Genomic DNA, 20139 nt, shown 5'->3' on the forward strand with positions numbered 1-20139 from the left:
CGTATGTAATAGGGCTTATTCATGCGTTCAGTTAAACGAGAGTGATAAAAGCGATGTAAAAACAATAATTTGATTTCAGTTTTTCTCTATAAGTGACATTATCTTCTTATTCTTTACCATTTTAACTTGTTTCTTACGAATTAATAATTCACTCGAAATGAATATGATCACGTGACTAAACTGTTGCGCTTTTTCGGTTTTGCATTGTATTTCAATGCAATATGTGTGTACAACACTATTTATATTTTATAAATCATGGCCGCATCGCTTGCTTGAGGTTTATAATTTTCATATTTTATAGATCCTAATAAATATGGGATCTTTTGCAAGATTTGTTGCTGAATATTGCAAGTCTTGGGATAAATCAGGAAAAGAACAATTGTAAGTAACACCATTCTGTTTTTATCTCGTGTTGGCCTTCGTCAATTTTAGACAAAACATGCGTTTGTCGAATAGAAATTATAACTAAAAGGAGTGCTCTATTGTGTATTAATTTCATCGTACATTTGGAAGAACTCTGTGAAATAAATTTCCTCTATTAGTGCTACAATGTGTTATAATTCGCTGACAGATGCAGAAAAGTCTGCAGAACCTGTACCTATACATTTTGTCCTACACATTGTAGTGTACCTGCATAAAATACACCTGCTTGCGTAGCTTGTGAATGTCCTTTGTTTATGTCTAAATTTGCCTTGTGGGATAAAATACTAAATTCGTATGGGGAATTTATGAATAGCCTATAACCTTCTCCCATGTTACATAGAAGATAGGTATTTCAAAATTGAGCCAGTGCTTCCAGAAATGAGCATTTATATCAATAAGAAAAAACAAATTAAATCAAACCTAAATGTGACTATGTTCCTAGGTTTATAAAAACCATTTGCAAAATAGGGCCATGATGCTTAGACTGCATCAGCATAAAACTTTGTTATAACTTTATTGAAAGTTGTTATATTGTGTCCTGCATCTAATGCTACTATATGTGAAGCTCAGTGTCAATGTAGAAAATAAACCTTTAAATTTGAGATTCAAGTCTAATTTTGTGACATCTCTTCTTTTCGGTGTAATTAAGAACAAAAACCCATCATACTTGTACGATAAGTTAAAATTCGGCCAAAGAGCTAGAGATGCAGACCGCTTCATATTTCCAGCACACAGGACTGCTGCAGTCCGAGGTAGTTTCAGGTACGCTGCAACGTGTTGTTGGAACAACATTCCACCGCCTATTAGGCATTCTATGACCATTAAAACTTTTAAAGTTAAATTCAAGGAATACATTTTAAATGCTCAAAAGTCTTAACGTGCAGTGTTTACCTGAAATGCTTATATGTTTATTTCTCATAGTATTAATATTATTATAATAATTATCTATAGTATATGTATATATGTATGTGTGTGTATATATATATATATATATATATATATATGTATTTATGTATGTGTATATATGTATGTATATGTATATGTAATACATACTGCAAGTGCAAATACTATATATACCTATTTATATATTGTTTAATTATTTATACCTTGTAAATTTTATTGCATTAAGCACTTAGACACAGTGTAGAGCCTCCCTAGTGTGCTTGTTTTATATTTTTGTTTTAAACTTTTAAGTAGTTATATAATTTTAATTTTGTAAAGGTGTCCTCGGAAGACCAGCGTTGTGGTTATCACCGCAACATTATGCTGAGAGGAAGCCTTTTTGGTATACACAAATACGCCCAAATTGTGAAATCCTGTAAAATACTTAAGTTTGTGATATCAAATAAAATATTTTTCTTTCTTCTTTCTTGACTGGCTGCCTATCATTTGTCAAGGGCTTCATATAATTATTATATAATTAAATAAGATATTTTTCTTAAAGTTCATTGCATTTTGAAAAGATTTATATAAATAGTACTTATTGTGATCACTTGAGCACAAATGTTTTTGTTTTAGCATCAAAAATGTGACTCAATCTATAAAAGATGAAGAAAAAAGTCCACTTTTTACAAAGTCTGGGAAATTGTCTGGTGTGTCTCAAAGTTTGTATGATTTACTTCTCTGTGGTCTTCGAGGAAATCTGAAGAAAGATATAGTACTATCTACTCTAAAAGAAATAACTGTGAGTATTGAATAATTACAATTGATAACTAATTATTTAGCAACAACTTTGTATGTTATCATAGATTTTTAGTCAAAGTGCCAGTGTGTAATTGCTGAACTGCCAGTGTAAATTGTTGAGCAGTCCATTATCGCAGGTGGCTAAATCCATTTATATCTTGTGGACATGCATTATGAAAGCTAGGCAAGTGACAATTTTGTTTGACATAGTCAAACAAAGTGCACTGAAGCTATGTCAAAAATTTAGAAGAAAAAAAACTTTGTATGTTGACAAATTTTATGGTACATATTTCATTTGCTATGAAAACTTGAAGTGTACAATGATGTGTATGTATGAAATGAAAGATCACTGCAATGGGCTATACAACCTATCTTCACAATAAATGTGAACATTTCTCAATATAATTATATAAAAATGTATCATTATTTTTAGTTGTTACATGCGGACATACCATCCATAGTCCTTGACGTAATATGTGTACTTGATGCAGAGACCTGCATAAATATACAAAGTGAAGAGCGTTCAAATTTCTGCCATATTGTGCGAGAATTGGAATCTTTTATGTCTGACAAACTCTTGAAAGAGAGATTAGAAATTGACACCCTACAGGATGTAGGAACGCTGAAGAATAAAAACTTTTATACCAAATTTATAAAAATTAAGACTAAGTTATAGTAAGTATAGTGCAATTTCAATATGCCTTAGCGATTTTTAAGCTCTACTCATATCTATTTTGATTATTTGTGTTCATGATATTTTTGAATATGCCTGTGTTAAAGGTATTTTTCCATTTGAGTGCTTTTTTTTTTCATTCATTTATTAAGTCAGTATGTTTTTTAATATCTACAAATTGTTATATAAATTCTAAATATTACAGCTATAAACAGCGTAAGTTTAATCTATTTCGTGAGGAAAGTGAAGGTTATGCAAAATTAATTGTGGAATTAAATCAAGAAATAAGTGAGGAGACAGAATCAAAAACTTTGTTGGAAATCATTCAATCTTTGATAGGTATGTTTATTGTATATTATTAAAGTAAATGCATCATATCAATTCTAAAGAACAGACTAATATTTAAATGTTAAAAAAAAGGTGTTTTGGAAGCTTCAATATTAATCAGCCGCTATTATAATATTACTAGATATAAATTTAACACCTCAGACAACTCATGTGTTGCTAGATTTGAATCGGTCATTTCAAGCAAAGATATTTGATTTGTAATTTTGTTTTGTTTTCCAGGTTGCTTCAATTTAGATCCAAATAGAGTATTAGACATCATTTTGGAGTCTTTTGAAGCTAGACCTCATCTAGATAAGCTTTTTATCACTCTTATAAAAAATTACATGGGAGATCCCCAAGTAATTTCTGAAGTGTTAGGATTTAAGTTAGGAAATATGGAAGTCTTAGATACATACAAAGAACCCCCACCTTTGATGACTGTGATAGCTTTGCTTTTACAACATCAAGTTATATCTTTGGATGACATCTTTCCTTGGGTATGTAGAATTCTTTTTCAATGTTATTAAGTAAGTCAACTTTGCTTTATTATGGTAATGTCATTTTTTTTTCAGTTACGCCCAGATAACATTTTAATGGCTAAAGAGGCAGATAAGGAATTCAAAGCTGTTCAAGACTACATTAAAAAATTAAATATTGTATCAACTAAAGGTCCACAAGCAAATGGACCTACGGAATTGATTGAAGAAAAAACTGATCCTCAGGTATTAATTTTGGTATTGGATTACTTACTGGATATTTAAGATAGTCTATGTACATTGACTAAATACATGTATTACAAAATGTCATCTAATTACTTGGAAATCATTTTGTATGACGATCACTCGGAGCCTGGATATTATGTGCATGTACTTATTATTGTATAGCATGTCATACCCATGCTCATGAATTAGTAAACGTGGAAAAGGCCATTTTGTAAAAAAAAACGTGATGAAGACATATAAAAGGTGTGATCATTGTTTACTGTGTATGATGTGATATTATATGATAAATATGCTTTAGAGAAACATTTCATGAAGATAAAAAGTAAAGGAATATGAATATGAATATGAATATGTAATTCTGTGATTTATGCTAATTATGTATTTTTAGGAGTACTGGAGTAATCAGAAACTAGTGCTGGGTGAGGCATTACTGAAGGTGACAGCTTGGAAGGAATTTGCTGCTCTGGCGGCACGATTGCCTATCACTACAATGTTTGCGAGACCTGCCATTGCGTTATGCAATATGTTGCATGCCCTTGTTGAACCTTTGTACAGAACGTAAGTATACTTATAACTTCGTAAGTTGTTACATGCCATTAAAACGAAACATGCTTTATCCACTTAAACGATCTTTTTGAAATTTCGACATTAAGTTTTTCCTCGAGTTTTTGGAAAATCACGCGGGCGATGCCGCGGGCAAATGCTATTATTTTATAATCACGGAATTAATTGAAAAACATATTGACTGCTCTGACTTTTGATCTTCAGCGATAAAACTTGCCAGGCAAGAAATATGTTTAACATATTTAAATTTGTGTCCACAGACATTGCCGAGTAGCGCCCAAGATATTAGGCAAACCGGTGCCACCTTTGGAATCCAGTTTAGCTCCTTCTGCATGCAAAACATTTGAAGACATGAAAGAAACAGTTATTCCTGCTCTCATTTTGTTAGGACCAGCTCTTCACCATGATCCCATATTAATGTATAAGGTATGGTTACTTACACGGAAGAGAAAAAACATAGTTATTTTGTATTCCATGGTTACTTATATAGTTTGTTATACATATGTTTGTCACTGCTTTTTAAATAATTTTTTGACTCAAGTGGGAAATGATCCCGGTTAAGCAGGGTTATAGATTAGATTCCCGCTTGAGTTCAGAATTTTTTCATAAAAAAAAATATGTTTTGTCTTACAGATAATTCGTATTTTAAGGACAGCCCGCTCAAAACCCAACGACCCTTTGCATCACGAGGCTCTTACAGTCCTTGATGCTGCCATATTACCATCACTCACTCTGATGGAGGGCAACTGCTGCATGGCCGAGGAAATTTACACCTTGCTCAAGTTATATCCATACCAGTGCAGGTCAGGGATACATTGAATTTTAAATTTTTTCTGGCTGTTTTAAAGTAAAATATAAACAAAAAACATTGTTGGATTACACTTAATATTGATAACAAGGAATAATATATTTATGTCATAAATATGGCTTTTGTCGGCCTGAATTTCTCATAGGAATAGTACTTTTATGAGGTGAAAGGTATCCGACGTCCTTCACCATGCTCCGAACTCTCATTCATTTAGTCATTGTATTACATTATGATAAATTATAATATGTGAAATTTCAAGATGATGAGTAGATAATGCTTAAACAGGCAAACTGACTTAATCACAGTTTAGAATTTACACTATTCGTTTGGATATGTACTGTGAATATAATAATAATATAATCTGTGATTCCCTTTTGTAGTTTAAGCATAGATCTGTAAAATATTTGTAATTGATCTAGATACTGTTTATATTCGCGATGGAAGAACGAAGCTGGCGAAAAGATTCCCCTATTGATGCGCGTCCGAGGAAATGCATTGCAAAGAATCAAACACATCATGAAACGCGTGTCCAAAGAGAATATCAAGCCCCAAGGCCGCCTCATTGGCAAGCTGTCCCACGCTGCACCAACGTTTTTGTTTGACTACATGTTGTTACAGGTATGATATGTTTAAACAAACTTTGTTACTATTCATGGGTTATGTATAGATATTTCCACGCCATATTGTTTCTTTTCCTATCAATCTATCTAGGGTTAGTCTAATTTAGGTTTAGGTATGTATACAATTATCTCGAACTGTCCGATATAACAATTCACCACTCACCAGACCTCTTGTATTATTAGACAGAACGGATCTACCGAACACGCGTTCTTGCGCTGGAAATAAACTTACTAGAAAATAAAGTTCAGCATTCGTAAAGGTTAGAATACATGTAAGTATGTGTTACATTTAGGAAATTGGAACATATGAAATATGATAATTGTTGGACAACATCGACATGAAAAAAAAGAAGCCAGAACATTTCTGTATAACTAAACAGCTTATTGCTGTTGAACTAAGACTTATCACATGTCTCTTACATTCTCACATGTGATAAGTTGCACGTGTATTTTGTATTAAAGTTAATTTATGTATTTATTCTTCGTAATCGGAAGGCCAGTGCCTCAGCAGTGGAGAAGATGAAATGATTGTGAAGATGATGATTATTTATTAGTCAAATCAATGTATTACCACCAAGAAATATAGGTATAAAATGTATGGACTAGATCCAGACATACGACAACCTGATCGGTCCGGTGGTGGAGTCGCTGAAGTACCTGACGTCGCTGTCGCTGGACGTGCTGGGCTACTGCCTGGTGGAGGCGCTGGCGCGGCGCGGAGGGGGCGCGGCGGCGGCGCACCCGCCCTGGCTGCAGGCGCTGGCGGCCTTCGCCGGCGCCGCCTTCAAGAAACACAATATCGAGCTCACTGCGCTGCTGCAGTTCGTGGCTAACAGGCTCAAGGCACAGCAGAGGTAATACGACCGCATCAGTCCAGTAGTGGAATCTCTAAAGTAATGACGTCACTGTCGCTGGCTTACGTACTTTAAAAAGCACAACATCTAGCTGACCAAATCGGCATTCTTAGCGAAAAATAAAAAATTATGTTAACTTCATGCCACAGTAGATAAAGATTGACCTTAAACTCACTGATGGGTAACATTATATTTCTAGCAAAGTCTCCAACCCTGACCAGCTTTCAATTATTTGTTCATATTATTTTAAAACTACATCAAATGATAAGTGTGCTTCGAAACCTATATTTACATATAATTGATTGCATTAAAAATGTTGATACACATAATTATAAATGTAATTGATTTACTTAAAATTTCAGTCATGACCTGCTGATTCTCAAGGAAATAGTTCAGAAAATGGCTGGCATCGAAGCTGCTGAGGAAATGACGCCAGAGCAGCTAGATGCTATGGCCGGCGGGGAACTATTGAAGGGCGAAGTATGTTTCTACTAAAAGTACACAGCATTCATCATTTTTTATTCATAAATTTGAAGGTGCTAGTTCCTCAATGTTGAGGCTGGGCTGTATATTCTTTTTTTTTTTTACAGGCCGGATATTTCTCTCAAGTACGCAACACCAGGAGGTCATCAGCACGACTAAAGGAAGCCATAGTAGGCAATAACTTGGACATCTCCCTGTGCATCTTGTCTGCACAGCAGCGCCATTGTTGCGTCTGGAAAGGTGAGATAAGTTCAATCTACATTGATTTAAATTAAGTTTTGCACAAAAATTACAACTAACAATACTTGTATAAAATTTACATTTTGTACAAGTATTATTCGTTATCGAAATTGTGTTCTTGTGCGAAATTAATAAACTATGAACTTTGTAGAAGAAAATCGATTGTGATCGTAAATAACAACTATATTTCATAAAATTCCAATCGTTCCTATATGTTGGAATGTAATAGAAATGAGAATATGCGTTGCATTTAGATGAAGAAGAAGCGGCAGTGTCTGGCGAGCCGCCGGGGTCGCAGCTGAAGCTGGTGGGGCGGCTGGCGGACCAGTGCCAGGACGCGCTCGTGCAGCTCGGCACCTTCCTCGCCTCCTCGCACGCGCCCGACGAGTACGCGGCCAGGCTGCCGCCGCTGCAGGTTGCTAGCTGCCGATGTATCCTAGACAGATTGTACCTGTCTACCAAATTTAAAGTAGATTAGATTGAATAACAAAAGTCCTTATACACACTAATATCCAAATATTCGCATTTAAAATAGTAGTGTGATTTCAATCGCCAAACAGCAGTGCTTGCATTGTTGTTCCGATTTCAACGTGAAAACACAGTGTATTGTCATTGTAACAAAAAATCCTACAATGTTGACAACGCGCGTGCATCTTACAACACATTAGTGTTGCATGCGTCCATAGGCTGCGATAAATCGATTTTTTACACAGATATATAAAACTTTCATAGCTGACTGACAGTAAAAATATGTAATGCTAAATTCCTTTAGGAGTGTAAGAAAGAACTAAGATGCGCGATTAGAAGCTAGTCTATAATACCATAAATATAATTACAAATAGTTATAACTACACTTATTTTACAGGAACTGCTACGCGAGTACCATGTGGATGCTGATGTGGCGTTCTTTTTACACCGTCCCGTATTGGCCCAAAAAATAGCTGCACGAGTAGAAGCCATAAGAAAAAGTTCGGACACCAAATCTGACTCTATGGACAAAAGTATCGAGCGTTATATTGTAGCGTCGAAGGAAACATTGGAACCGATACTAGCGTCTGTCACACCCATGTTGCCCGCCAGAGTATGGGAGGATATATCCCCTGAATTTTATGTCACGTTTTGGTAAGTATTCTGTTTAGAATGTTTATGAATAGCATCGATAATACCTGAAGATTCATACATAACTCCATATGTTATATCATAATGACATGAAATGATCTGATGCAGGTCGACTCGAAAAGTCCCCTTTTTTTTTGTTTACCCAGGGGAATGCTTGTTACGCACTGAGTGTGGGACTCCTGGGCCGCTAGTCGGCCCAGCCTACCCACTAAACCCCTGGGGCGTTTCCACGCTGCCGTTATGGGGGACGCGATTTTGTGTGTGTTGTGACCGCTGGTCCCTTCAGGATTTGGGTGCCACAGGGCACCCAAGTCTGCCTCTGTACGGGCGCAAGAGGTGATAGGCAGGTGACACCCACACATTGCGCCCGATACAGAGGCAGCCACCGCACCGTGTTCAGCGCCACGGCCGCGCTGTGGTCGCGGAGGACAAACCCCCGCGACCCCACCTCTGGTCCCCTCTAGTTTCCACATCCAAAGGCTGGTGGCGGGTCACCAGCCAATGGCAGTACTACCGAGGGGACCGTCCACCAGGCCCTGAGCACCCACCAGTCTCTGGGCCTTGGGTTCCTCTTGGTTCACCGGGGTGGCTGGTTGTGTCAGACCAGCCCTAAGCGGTTACTAAGCCCCACCATCGCGACAAGATGGGAACCCGTCGGGGGGGGGTTCGAAAGGTCCATAGGGCAACTATAATAAAATTTTTAAATTTATTTTTACTTAAATAGTAAAAAATAATAATTTCAGGTCATTGTCTATGTACGACCTTCGAGTGCCAGTGGAGAGTTATGAGCGCGAGATCGATCGTCTGAAGATCGCCGCTGCCAACGCGGGCAAGGACACGTCCCAGGGGACCAAGGGGAAGAAGGAGCAAGAGAGATTCAACACCCTCATTGAAAAGTTACAAGTAAGTGTTTAGAAGATATCTACAGAACTCTGAAGACTTATGTCAATGGATTTTTCATAATGTTTTGTTAGGAGAGGGACAGGGTTTTTTGTGTACAAACTAAAAGTTGATACTTTAAGAAAATATTTAATTTAAAATTTATTTATTTATTAGTCTCTCACATCTTTATATCTTAGGAGTAAGACAGAGCTAAGAGTTGTAAACTAGTACTCGTATATTTTATTCTTGCTTGTATTTCTACCCGTGGCCAATACTAAAATAAAATTATGATTATTTATGTACATGTATAGATTAATCATGCAACATCAATAATTTTTGATGAAGATTGAAGATGTAAAGATATTGTAAAGGGGTAAAGATATTGTATGGAAAAAAATGTATAGAGATTGATGTGAGCTGAGTTTAGCAGAAATTACTATTTAATGTATCTACATGAAATAATGATTTCTGTTAAAATCAGCTTGCTTAGATTAGACTTAGATTTGAATTTGGTCGGATGGTCGGATGAACTTGAAATTTCGTTAAAAGATGGATGGAAAAGACCAAAGACAGGGATACGTGGAAAGAGAGCGAGGAGGCTTATGCCCAACAGTGGGACATGATCCCCCTGTCCCTGTGCGTATAGGAGGAGCGGCGACGACAGGCGGAGCACGTGTCGCGCGTGTCGGCGCGGCTGCAGCGCGAGTGCGCGGGCTGGTTCCCCGCGCGCGCCGCCAAGTCCGCCAAGAACGAGACCGTCACCCGCCTCATGCAGCTGTGTCTGTTCCCGCGCTGCGTCTTCACCGCGGTCGACGCCCTCTACTGCGCAGAGTTCGTGCACACCGTGCACTCGCTCAAGACCCCCAATTTCTCCACTTTGCTGTGCTATGATCGGGTGAGTTGACCGATAGTTTGTTGTAGAAGCCATGTTGCATTACATCAAATAGATAAGAAAAATATCCCACTGTTCGAATGTTAGAATTTTAATAACATTAGTTCATTGTCTGTTTCTAAATATATGAATTTGTATTTGCCTCATCAGCGGTCCCGTTGTATTGTTGTAGCTGTTCTGCGACATCACGTACTCGGTGATGTCGTGCACGGAAGGCGAGGCGGCGCGCTACGGCACATTCCTGAGCCGCGTGCTGAGCACGGCCATGCGCTGGCACCGCGACCGCGCCGCCTTCCACAGGGAGTGCGCGCACTATCCCGGCTTCGTCACCAAGTACCGCGTCTCCAACCAGTTCACTGAGGCCAACGACCACGTCGGATACGAGAATTACAGGTCATTTCAGTTTCTTTTACTTAAACGTCACTTCACATAAACATTTATTGACATCGGAGACATCTTGTCAGAGTGTGTTCGAACCTGTAACACGGAAAAGAATAGCCAACATCGGCAAATTGTAAACTACGGAACGTCTACTGTGATTGTTTGGTGATCCTTTCCTCTTGTACTCCACATCCACAACTCCCAGCTCCACTACTAACACGCTGTCAACGTGAATAACAATATTTCCAGACACGTGTGCCACAAATGGCACTACAAGATCACGAAGGCGATGGTGGTGTGCCTGGACTCGCGCGACTACGTACAGATCCGCAACGCGCTCATTGTGCTCATCAGAGTGCTGCCGCACTTCCCGGTGCTGGAGAAACTTGCGCAGATCATCGAACGCAAGGTTGATAAGGTGATGCTTCAATCAATTTATTATTTTTTACTAGTGGCCCATCTGGGCTTCGCTCCAGTAAAAACATAATTATACACCTAAACCTTCCTCAGGAATCACACTATCTATTGGTGAAAACCGCATGAAAATCCATTTAGTTTTTTAGTTTATTACGAACAGACAGATAGACACGGCATAGGACTTTGTTTTATAATATGTAAGGATTTGTTAAATTTAGAAAGACGGACCAACAGTTATATTTTCTCGGATGCTATATATTTGCTATGTATTATATAACTAGCTGCGTCCCGGGGCTTCGCTACCGTGGGAATTTGGGGATAAAAAATACCCTATGTGTTATTCCATGTAATTTTCTACCTATACACATTAATAATATGTTTAAACACTCGTCGCAGTACTATATCAAAATGAACACCGAGGCTTTCATAAGCAAAATAATTAACCGTATTATAAAAATAATGTGGGAAAAAATAAAATAATGTTTTCCAGAATTGATACATCTGCGTCTGACGATCTACATTGTATCTATCTTTATTTAATTCGTGCACTCTCATTCCAGATATCGAGAAAGGCGTTAGTTTTATCCAAGAGCACTTAAAGACCCATTTTGCACTGCAATATGACCCATTTTGTACTTTATTTTATTATTAGGTGAAAGAAGAAGAGAAAACCCAGCGACCAGATTTATATGTACTAGCGACCGGTTACAGTGGGCAGCTCCGGAACAAGGTTCCTCACATGATGCGGGAGAGTGACTTCCATCAGGTAAGGATATATCAATCAGTTTAGACATGTTTAAAGATGGAAGTTAATCCCGACACACTCGAGTGGCTTATGTTATGTGATGTCTAGAATGCAGACACGAAACTATACGTGCCTCAAGACTCTGTTCCCTTGGAATGTTTGGAATACGAAGTGGGATACTTCTTTATGAGAGCCTACTCGTATACGAAAAGAACCTCAACAATTTTGTGTTTTGTTTCATGTAGCCAATCTTGTTAGTGAACGTCCTGATATATTGCGGGTTTGTAAGCCCACTTAATTTTACTTTAATTAAACATTGAAATCCAGTACAATTAGCGTGTAAGAAGAATTTTCTTAATGCTTAACAGTTCTTCATTCTTAACAGTTTTTTATAGTACGATTCACGAAATATGACCACTGCATAGGGTATTTTTAGATCTCTTTGAAGGTGTGGTGTGAGCTGAGGGCAAAATGCGTCGAGCCAAGTGCGTCGTCATTTTGTGCTCAGTATTTTTTCTTTCTTTTTTCATGCATTGGTAAAATATTATCAAAGTACTTTTTCTTGAGTGGACATGCGCCGACGACCGCCAATTTGTAGTCATCTTTCGTGAATCGATCTGTAGTATTGCTAGGAATTACTGAGAGAGTGTTTGTGGTCAGATGGGCGACAAACACAAGGTGACGCAGCCGGCCGGCGCGGCGACGGCACCGCACAGCAAGGAGGAGCCCGCGCGCGCCGCGTCCGCCAGTCCGCCGCGCCAGCCCCCGCCCGCAGGTCAGACATCATACATCTCCATGTGAAGTAGACGTGGCATGTGTGTCAACATGTTGCGTTGTAACACAACGGATCGGCTTCAGGGCGCCTTAGTCGTACCCTATCACTTCGTGAAATCGATCGTTTTGCGCCGTCCTTTGTTTTAATTAGTTTCAATGCGAATATGCCCAAATGTTCAGTTTTCCAATGCCAAAATGGTAGTAGAAGAAGAAATCTGAAGAATGAAGAAGAGATGTTTTGTACCACTGGAGACATAGATGACAGGAATAAGGATAGTTTTAAAATCATCTAACGTGAAACACCTGAACTTTCTATAAAAAATCAAACTCGTTTTATATGTGCGTTTGGCGATACCTGTATTGCAGTACATTTTTTCTGTTCCGTGACTCCGATCTAATTTTTGGCCTATCGCAATCTAGTTCTTTCCCCGTCCTACACATTGTTTCTTTTTAATTTCGAGTCTTTCTTACAGTAAAACATTATGAAGTTAATGCGATCGTTTTTTGTTTGTTAGATCACGACAAGCGAGAGACCCGCAACAGCGATCGGCGACGCGACGAGTCGGATCGAGAAAAAGAGGCGAAAAGAGAATCGAGAATGTATGTTTTAACCTAATTTACTTTGTACCTATGCGTAAAGCTAACACGTAAATGTTGCCCATTGGTGCCCGCAGCAAAAACGTAGCCTATGTCACTCTCCACCTTTCCAACTATTTCCACAACAAAATCACCTCAATACAATACGAGTAATATAGTATGGAACTATAATTTAGCTAATGCCCGAGACTCTGCTAAATTGTCTGCTTGTTGTGACTTAAACTATTTACCACCAGACAACAACATGTGTTGGGTGTGTTGAAGTCACAAGAAAATTTTAGTATTTGTAAATGAGATGGTATCTTGTTTAATTCAAAATATACATTTTATATTATACATTTTATTTTATATTAAACATACATTTACCGTAGGTTTTTTTTAAAGAATTAACGTGAGTGAGTTGTCACAAAAATGTAATGTGCCTGTTATTTGCAGGCTGAAAGAACGAACAAAGGAAGAAATCAGGAGCAAAGATAAATCTCCAAGGGAAAGATCACACAGGGTAAATTTATATTCAGATGTAACTTATATTTTCTAGTTCTAGTGGCAAACGGATAGTTAGTGTAATATATTGATTATCATTTCTAGGAGGAGCGTTATTTGGAAACTGTATCCCCACCGCATGACCATCGTCATGCTTCTGATGACATTGATCGAGGTAAGTAATATAGTTTAATGATTTTTATTTATTAGTTTCAAATAACTAAACCATAAAGTTTTCAAAAATTTAACTTTATGGCGTATTAGGCATTTTATTCGGTGAAACTATGTCAATATAACCTAGAGGAAAAATTGAAACAAATCACTTTAAATGTAAAATATACAAATGTCAAGTTGCACGGATGCTGCTGACTGTTCGTTATATTATACAAAATGATTAGTATTATTTACGATTTCAGATGTGAAGCGGCGTAAAGTAGAAACAGCCGGCAATGGCAAGGTGAGTATCGTTGTGATAAACCGAGCTTGCCTCGCGCTCGCGCCGGACTGAGGATTGGGCTGGACGCTGCGCCCTGCTGCCCGTCTGGACTATGAACTCTTAAACAGTGCAAAAAAAGCAAACAAAATATCAATTCAAAAAGTGTAAATAAACCACATATAAAATCAAATCTCCTCAATGAAAATGAACAAGCTACTACAAATGAATCAAGAACTCTCATTTGATTTGGAAAAGATTTTTAATAAACGAATCAAGAAGCAATGAAGATTACTAGCTACATCGCATCTAATATCACTTCACCGACAAGAGTGACGTCATTAAAGAAATTACCAAACATTTAAAAAGGAAAAAACACTGCAAGTATTGTCATAAATATCAATTGTGAAATTGTTTGAATTGTGAAGATTAAGTTATTGTATAAGAATCAAGAAGCTATGAAAAATATCAACTGAATTTTAACAAGACTGAAGAAATAGCATCATAAATCAATTAACATTACATCACAAATATATAGAGAGAACTTTTTCTATTTTATATTGAAGCACTTGAAATAATTTAAAAGTCGCTACAGAATCAGTTTGTAAATATAACATATAGTTTGTTCCGAACTTTATTTGAAGACACCAAGAATCTTTAAAGAGTGTGTTAATCTGCTTGAAAATCATATAATCTAATCAATACTGAAGGAGTCAATCTACTGCATTAAGTAATAATGCTATTGAAGATTTCACCACTTTATCGCATCCCTTGTCGCCCATCATCACATCAAGATAGAAGAAAGTGAAGAAGACATCAACAACCAAGAAAATGTGAAAAAAAAACTACTTATCAAATATTTGTAATACCAAATGAAGCGTGTCGTGTGTCGTAAGTCCGTTCAGCCCAGTCCAATCGCAAACTGGTAAGGTTTCATTCTATATGAAAATAATAAACGATGAGCCAAAAGGTCCATTCGATTAAATGTAATTTGCATAAGCAAATAACTACGGAAAGAAATGATTAAAATGTGAATCAAGCACGTGAAAGAATTGAAGACTCAAAATATTGATATTGCAAAGATGCTCAAGGCGGAAGACTATTGGAAGATTGAACAACATTTTTGATGGCTGCAAATGAAGTATATCCTACAGATACATACTACCAGAAACAGAATGATGTTAATAATTTTAGTTTAATCCTTTGTCTCTTTTGGCTCTCTCACTATTTGTTAGTTTTACTATTCTACAGATATACTATAGAAAGTGAATTTAATTTTGTATTGAATTTTGTTTGGCAATTTTATAACATGTACTTTTTGAATAAGCAGGGTAGCAAAGAAATAGAGGAACGTTCACCAGAGAAGGAAAAGCGAAAAGCTAAAGTGAGAGGTGACGAGCGTAAAGAGCGTAAGATGAGCCGCAAGAGGGTAAGTTCTTATATTAGCCTAGTTTTTTACATTAATTTTTAAACGACATCAGAATTATAAAACATTTCTTGAAGCTTTTATCCAGTTAAAATTGCATTTCTATACTTAAATATTTCTAATAATCTCTTATCAATGTAGACTGAGATCCGAGGTTTTATATTTACTATGGGAAATTGTAATGAAACTAGTCGTGCCTTTTAAGTTATATTGTGCCGAATTTCATTGATATCCGTCCAGAAGATAACATAACTTCAGTAATATAGGGTGTAAGTTAATTACTCACATTCAAACTTTCGCATTTATAACTTTAGTAGGAATAATGATTGAAATCACTCTTTAAAATTACATGTTTTCGTATTTTTTAGGACAGGGCTGAGGAATCATTAATCTTGGAACAAAAACGACGACGTGATGAACAAAAAGGTAGTGTTAAAGTATACGTATTTTATGTTGGTTAGAGATGATGCTTGCTCCCACTATAGTTAAAGGTATTTTAATTGTCGAACGGCTGTTTAGCTTCTTTCTAATGATGTTCCCTTGCTTTTCTTCTTCCAATGTGGTCTGGGACCAAATATCAATGTTTCTCCTCCTGTGCAGATTGTAAAAGTCAATCAAGGGAATAGAATAGTTAAACTGGAGATCCTTTTCATAGGGGATGGGCTAGCAACCTGTCATTATTTTATTAAGCCCACTATGCTGCTAAACAAGGCCTTCGATTTTTGCCACACTTGGTCCCGTCCCCGTAAAGGATAAAGACGTAATACGGTATTGTGTCTGTTGCCAGGAAACCTGAATCACACAATGTTATTATAATAATGAGCACGATGGTAGATCAGATGTTATACATCATAAACGATGTAAGGCTTGCTTGTAATTTTAATATTATCTTATTTCTATTACAGCCATAATCAAAATGAACAGTCACCAAAACGGCTCTCAAGAAGATCATTACGAAAAGTATCACAAAAGAGTAAGATAATTAGAAATATATTCACTCTATTGCATATGTATTATGAAATGAGAATTTTAATTTATGGCATTAAAAACGTGTGCAACGTTTTAATCACTCCAACTAATTCTTTTCTTTTTTTCAGCCTTGCTCAGCCAAATATTTGGTGTAGGCCTCCTTCAGTTCCCGCCACTTATTCGGGTCAATTAAGATCCAGTTACCGCCCGCTATTTTTTTGAATTTTTTTGATTGTCGTCTTTCCACCTCATTTGTGGTCTTCCTGCTGAGCGCTTTCTACCCTATGGTCTCCACTCTAATAATCGATTGTAACCACGAATCCGCTTTATGCCCAGCCCGCCATTATTACTTAAAATTGTTTTTAACTGATCTTTATCTTATTCCCTATTTGAGTATTTCATAAGTACTTTGATAAAAATATATAAGTTTCATGATTATTCCTTAATTACACCTGGGGGCTTACCATCATCACTTAATGCGATTCAGTTCAGGACCTAAACTGATCTACATCGCTAATTCGTACCATCAAGATGACCAAAACAATACGTCAATTCGACTTCATTTACTCATTTTACATACAATTCCGTGTCATGATGTGCATTGAGAACGTAAACTGGATCGCTTAGCTGTTATTGGCGATTCAAATAAAGTTACTATTTCAGATAGGTTTCCACGAAAGAAGTCCCACAGACGTGGCGCTACTGTCGCTAAAAACGACGTGGTCTATCTGTTATTGATAGTTCCTAATTTTGCCACGGAAACTCTTTCGTGGTACGGTATGTTCCGAACTTTGTGTTTAGATGTTATGACCGACAAATTTTTAGTCTGCATAATATTGAATTTATTTTAATTTAAATATTTTATTTTATTGTGTTTTGTATGTACTATAGTCATGTAACAGCAAGATAATAATATACATTTTAAGTAACAAAAAAGTGCGTATTGTTTGCCCAAAATGGTAAGAATTTGATATCGGAACGCAACTCTTGAAACGAGATAAAATATATCGACATCGTATAGCCTTATCTTTCCTACATTAGGCTACTGTCACTGGAGTTTACGATTCAGAGATTTTTTTTTAAATTAATTTCATTCACTCCTTACGATTCAAATGCGACTTTGTTAAGATTAGTTGGTGGTACCAAATAACGCGATTCATTTTAGCTTCCTAAACTGAACTGTCCTACAATTGAATCGTTTTGTAATAGTTGATGGTAGGCCCCCTGTTGAGTTGTTATCGCGACTTTGGTTCTTTTCGATGAATTTTCAAAGCTGTTTCTTTCTAAAGTAACTTATTTTAATTCTAAACACAATTATATGTGTAATATTTTTGTTTTAGGAAAAGTCACCTTTCCGAGATCGTTCTCACGAAGAGCCAAGAGACAAGCAATATCCTTTTTAATTATTTCAGATTTAGTTCACTTTATTTGTTGTTTGTCATTTACGTCTACTCCCAGTTGCATTCGGGACTGTGACGCCGATAGCTCGTGGTCAGCGTGAAAATAGTCTTAAAATTTCGAAGATGCGGCTGTGATTTAAACACAGGTCGCCTGCCGGACGTCAATCCTTCTTGGGTATGTTATTGTTGCGTATCAGCTGTCAAAGCCCTTAGTCGCCTCGTACGAAACTCACAGGAGGATATGAGAACAAACGTTTCGTTGATGTTTTTTATTGTAATTCAATTTTCTTTTGAGTTTCTACTTGCTCCACTCTATGAAGTCGGCGTAATGACCTTAACCCCTAGTGCGCACGGGCAAAAAATCTCCCAACACCGGCCTTTTTGTGAAAATAACAAAGCGAAGCGAAAGCGAAAATAAAAAACGGATACCCGTATATTTTAACGCAAGTTGAAAAAACGCCCGTGCGAAAGCGGGCTTAATCCTGGTGATCCTGGCATATTTATTGCATTTGAATTTTGTTTCCATATTATACATATAATAATTCCTTAACCATGTAACACTAGGCGGTCGAATGAATCAAAAATGAGAAGATAAACGTGAATGGATCCTGCATGTCGTCACGAAGATATAAATGTGGATTTGTAAATGAATTATAGGTGACATTAAAGAATAAGTAAATTGTAATGCTAAAATAAATTCTCCTAAGAATTACGAATATATTATTATTTTATAAAACTGCCCCCCGATATGGCGTGAAACCTAAAAGCTTATTTCCCTAAATAAGCTTTTAGGTTTCACGCCAAAAAGTGGTGAGACTCTTCTCTCACCACTTTCTGATAAAATATATTGTAATCTGAAAACCATAAATCTGAATTTATTTGCCAGTTAACCATACGTACTTGTGAAACAATTTTTAACGCTAAAGCCACGTTCTTTCCTTTTCATTACAATTTGCATGAGTGAGATCGACTATGCGCTATTTCACAAGAGTCAATGGTGACAAATGTTGCCCAGTGTATCCGAAAATACGGTCCTTAAACTCCATTTTTATATCATAACATCAACAACGTCATATATTATTTAAGGCGCCCTATTCCACAACAATATTTTGTCCGATATTATCTCCAATATATCTCTTGTGATGTTACGTAAGATGAAAGAGATGGCAACGATAAAAAAAGTCTTTAACGCTATAGAACGAGGAAGATAAACCCCAATCGAAATTGGAAAAGGCAATCAGAGAGGTACACAATACATCTGAAACATACAGGTGGAAGTTATTATCGATAATCCGATGATGCTAGTAATTTTTATGGATGGAAAATAGGGTAGATGACAAGGTCAGGAAATTGTAAAAAATATGTCTTCTAGATATCTTAACTTACTAACTTAATATTATAAATGCGAAAGTAAGTTTGTTATCTCTTCACGATCTATCTACTCAACCAATCTTCTTGAAATTTTGCATTAGGTTGGAGTACGGAGAAGGACATAGGGTACCTACCTTTCATCCCGGAAATTTAACGCGAGCAAAAGCTAGTAATATCTAGATCTGCTAGATCAATAGTTGTTCAAACTATTCAAAGAAATTAGAACAAAATTTTTCGTGACGCAATCTGACGCAATTTTATTGGTTCATCACAGATTAGACAATACCTACTTCCAGTAGTTGTTCTCATAGGATGGTTTCAGGTTAGTGTCAATCATTGCTATCTTTTTCATAGACAACTTGCTTCCGGTGAAGGAAAACATCGTTAGGATCAGGAAACATGCACTCTATTGTGATAATTTATCATCTATGGTACATCTAACTACTGTATGGAAAAGGCGTGTCACACCACGATTTATGCACACACTGCAACTATTTTTCTATGAGTAATATTGTACTGGTACTCTGTATTCTCATTCCGTAATAAGTACTTAAGAAAATTAAAATACAACAAGTGAGTAAAGATTTAATATTGCCAACTGGAGTGTAAGATATTTGCTCTCGGAATTTCCTCCCCTGGGTATTTTGAGTATAATCTACCCAATAGGTAGTATTGGGTAGATGAAATCGCACATATTGAACCTACAAAGCATCGTCTAAACTCAAATTGTATCAATATTTTCCTTCTTTAAAACCTTGTGGATTAAAAAAACTTAAGTTTAGAATTAAATATTGAAAAACAAAAACCTGAAAATTTCGCATTAAGTTAGGTAGGTAGTCCGTGTGCAGTAAAG

General features: G+C 36.7%; 1 protein-coding gene across 2 annotated transcripts; it reads left to right on the forward strand.

Annotated features, from left to right (window-relative positions):
* Positions 1 to 222: 222 nt before the first annotated feature.
* On the forward strand, positions 223 to 18627 carry tho2. 2 transcript variants are annotated; one of them, XM_053743991.1, is made up of 30 exons: positions 223 to 381; positions 1942 to 2107; positions 2540 to 2781; positions 2985 to 3118; positions 3347 to 3603; positions 3679 to 3828; positions 4217 to 4386; positions 4653 to 4818; positions 5026 to 5195; positions 5620 to 5818; positions 6427 to 6674; positions 7037 to 7154; positions 7265 to 7397; positions 7652 to 7812; positions 8263 to 8519; positions 9260 to 9419; positions 10045 to 10293; positions 10463 to 10683; positions 10921 to 11089; positions 11741 to 11854; positions 12494 to 12608; positions 13123 to 13207; positions 13640 to 13706; positions 13793 to 13862; positions 14104 to 14144; positions 15451 to 15549; positions 15915 to 15972; positions 16452 to 16519; positions 17856 to 17905; positions 18477 to 18627. In XM_053743991.1, exons 1-30 carry the CDS (start codon positions 314 to 316, stop codon positions 18508 to 18510), a joined length of 4239 nt encoding a protein of 1412 aa, XP_053599966.1. In that variant the 5' UTR covers positions 223 to 313; the 3' UTR covers positions 18511 to 18627. The 2 variants fall into 2 exon arrangements, 1 of the variants encoding a protein (XP_053599966.1); XR_008404625.2 differs by lacking the exons at positions 16452 to 16519; positions 17856 to 17905; positions 18477 to 18627 and having other exon boundaries at positions 14104 to 15045; positions 15915 to 15945.
* The last annotated feature ends 1512 nt before the right edge of the window (positions 18628 to 20139 follow it).

The sequence above is a fragment of the Plodia interpunctella genome, chromosome 4 (assembly GCF_027563975.2).
Source record: "Plodia interpunctella isolate USDA-ARS_2022_Savannah chromosome 4, ilPloInte3.2, whole genome shotgun sequence".
In the NCBI taxonomy this organism is placed as follows: Eukaryota; Metazoa; Arthropoda; class Insecta; order Lepidoptera; family Pyralidae; genus Plodia; species Plodia interpunctella.

Coding starts and splice junctions, on each gene's coding strand:
- tho2 (XM_053743991.1), top strand. CDS start 314: ATGGGATCTTTTGCAAGATTTGTTGCTGAATATTGCAAGTCTTGGGAT. Junction 382..1,941: donor AAATCAGGAAAAGAACAATT/GTAAGTAACACC, acceptor TTTTTGTTTTAG/CATCAAAAATGTGACTCAAT. Junction 3,604..3,678: donor TGGATGACATCTTTCCTTGG/GTATGTAGAATT, acceptor TTTTTTTTTCAG/TTACGCCCAGATAACATTTT.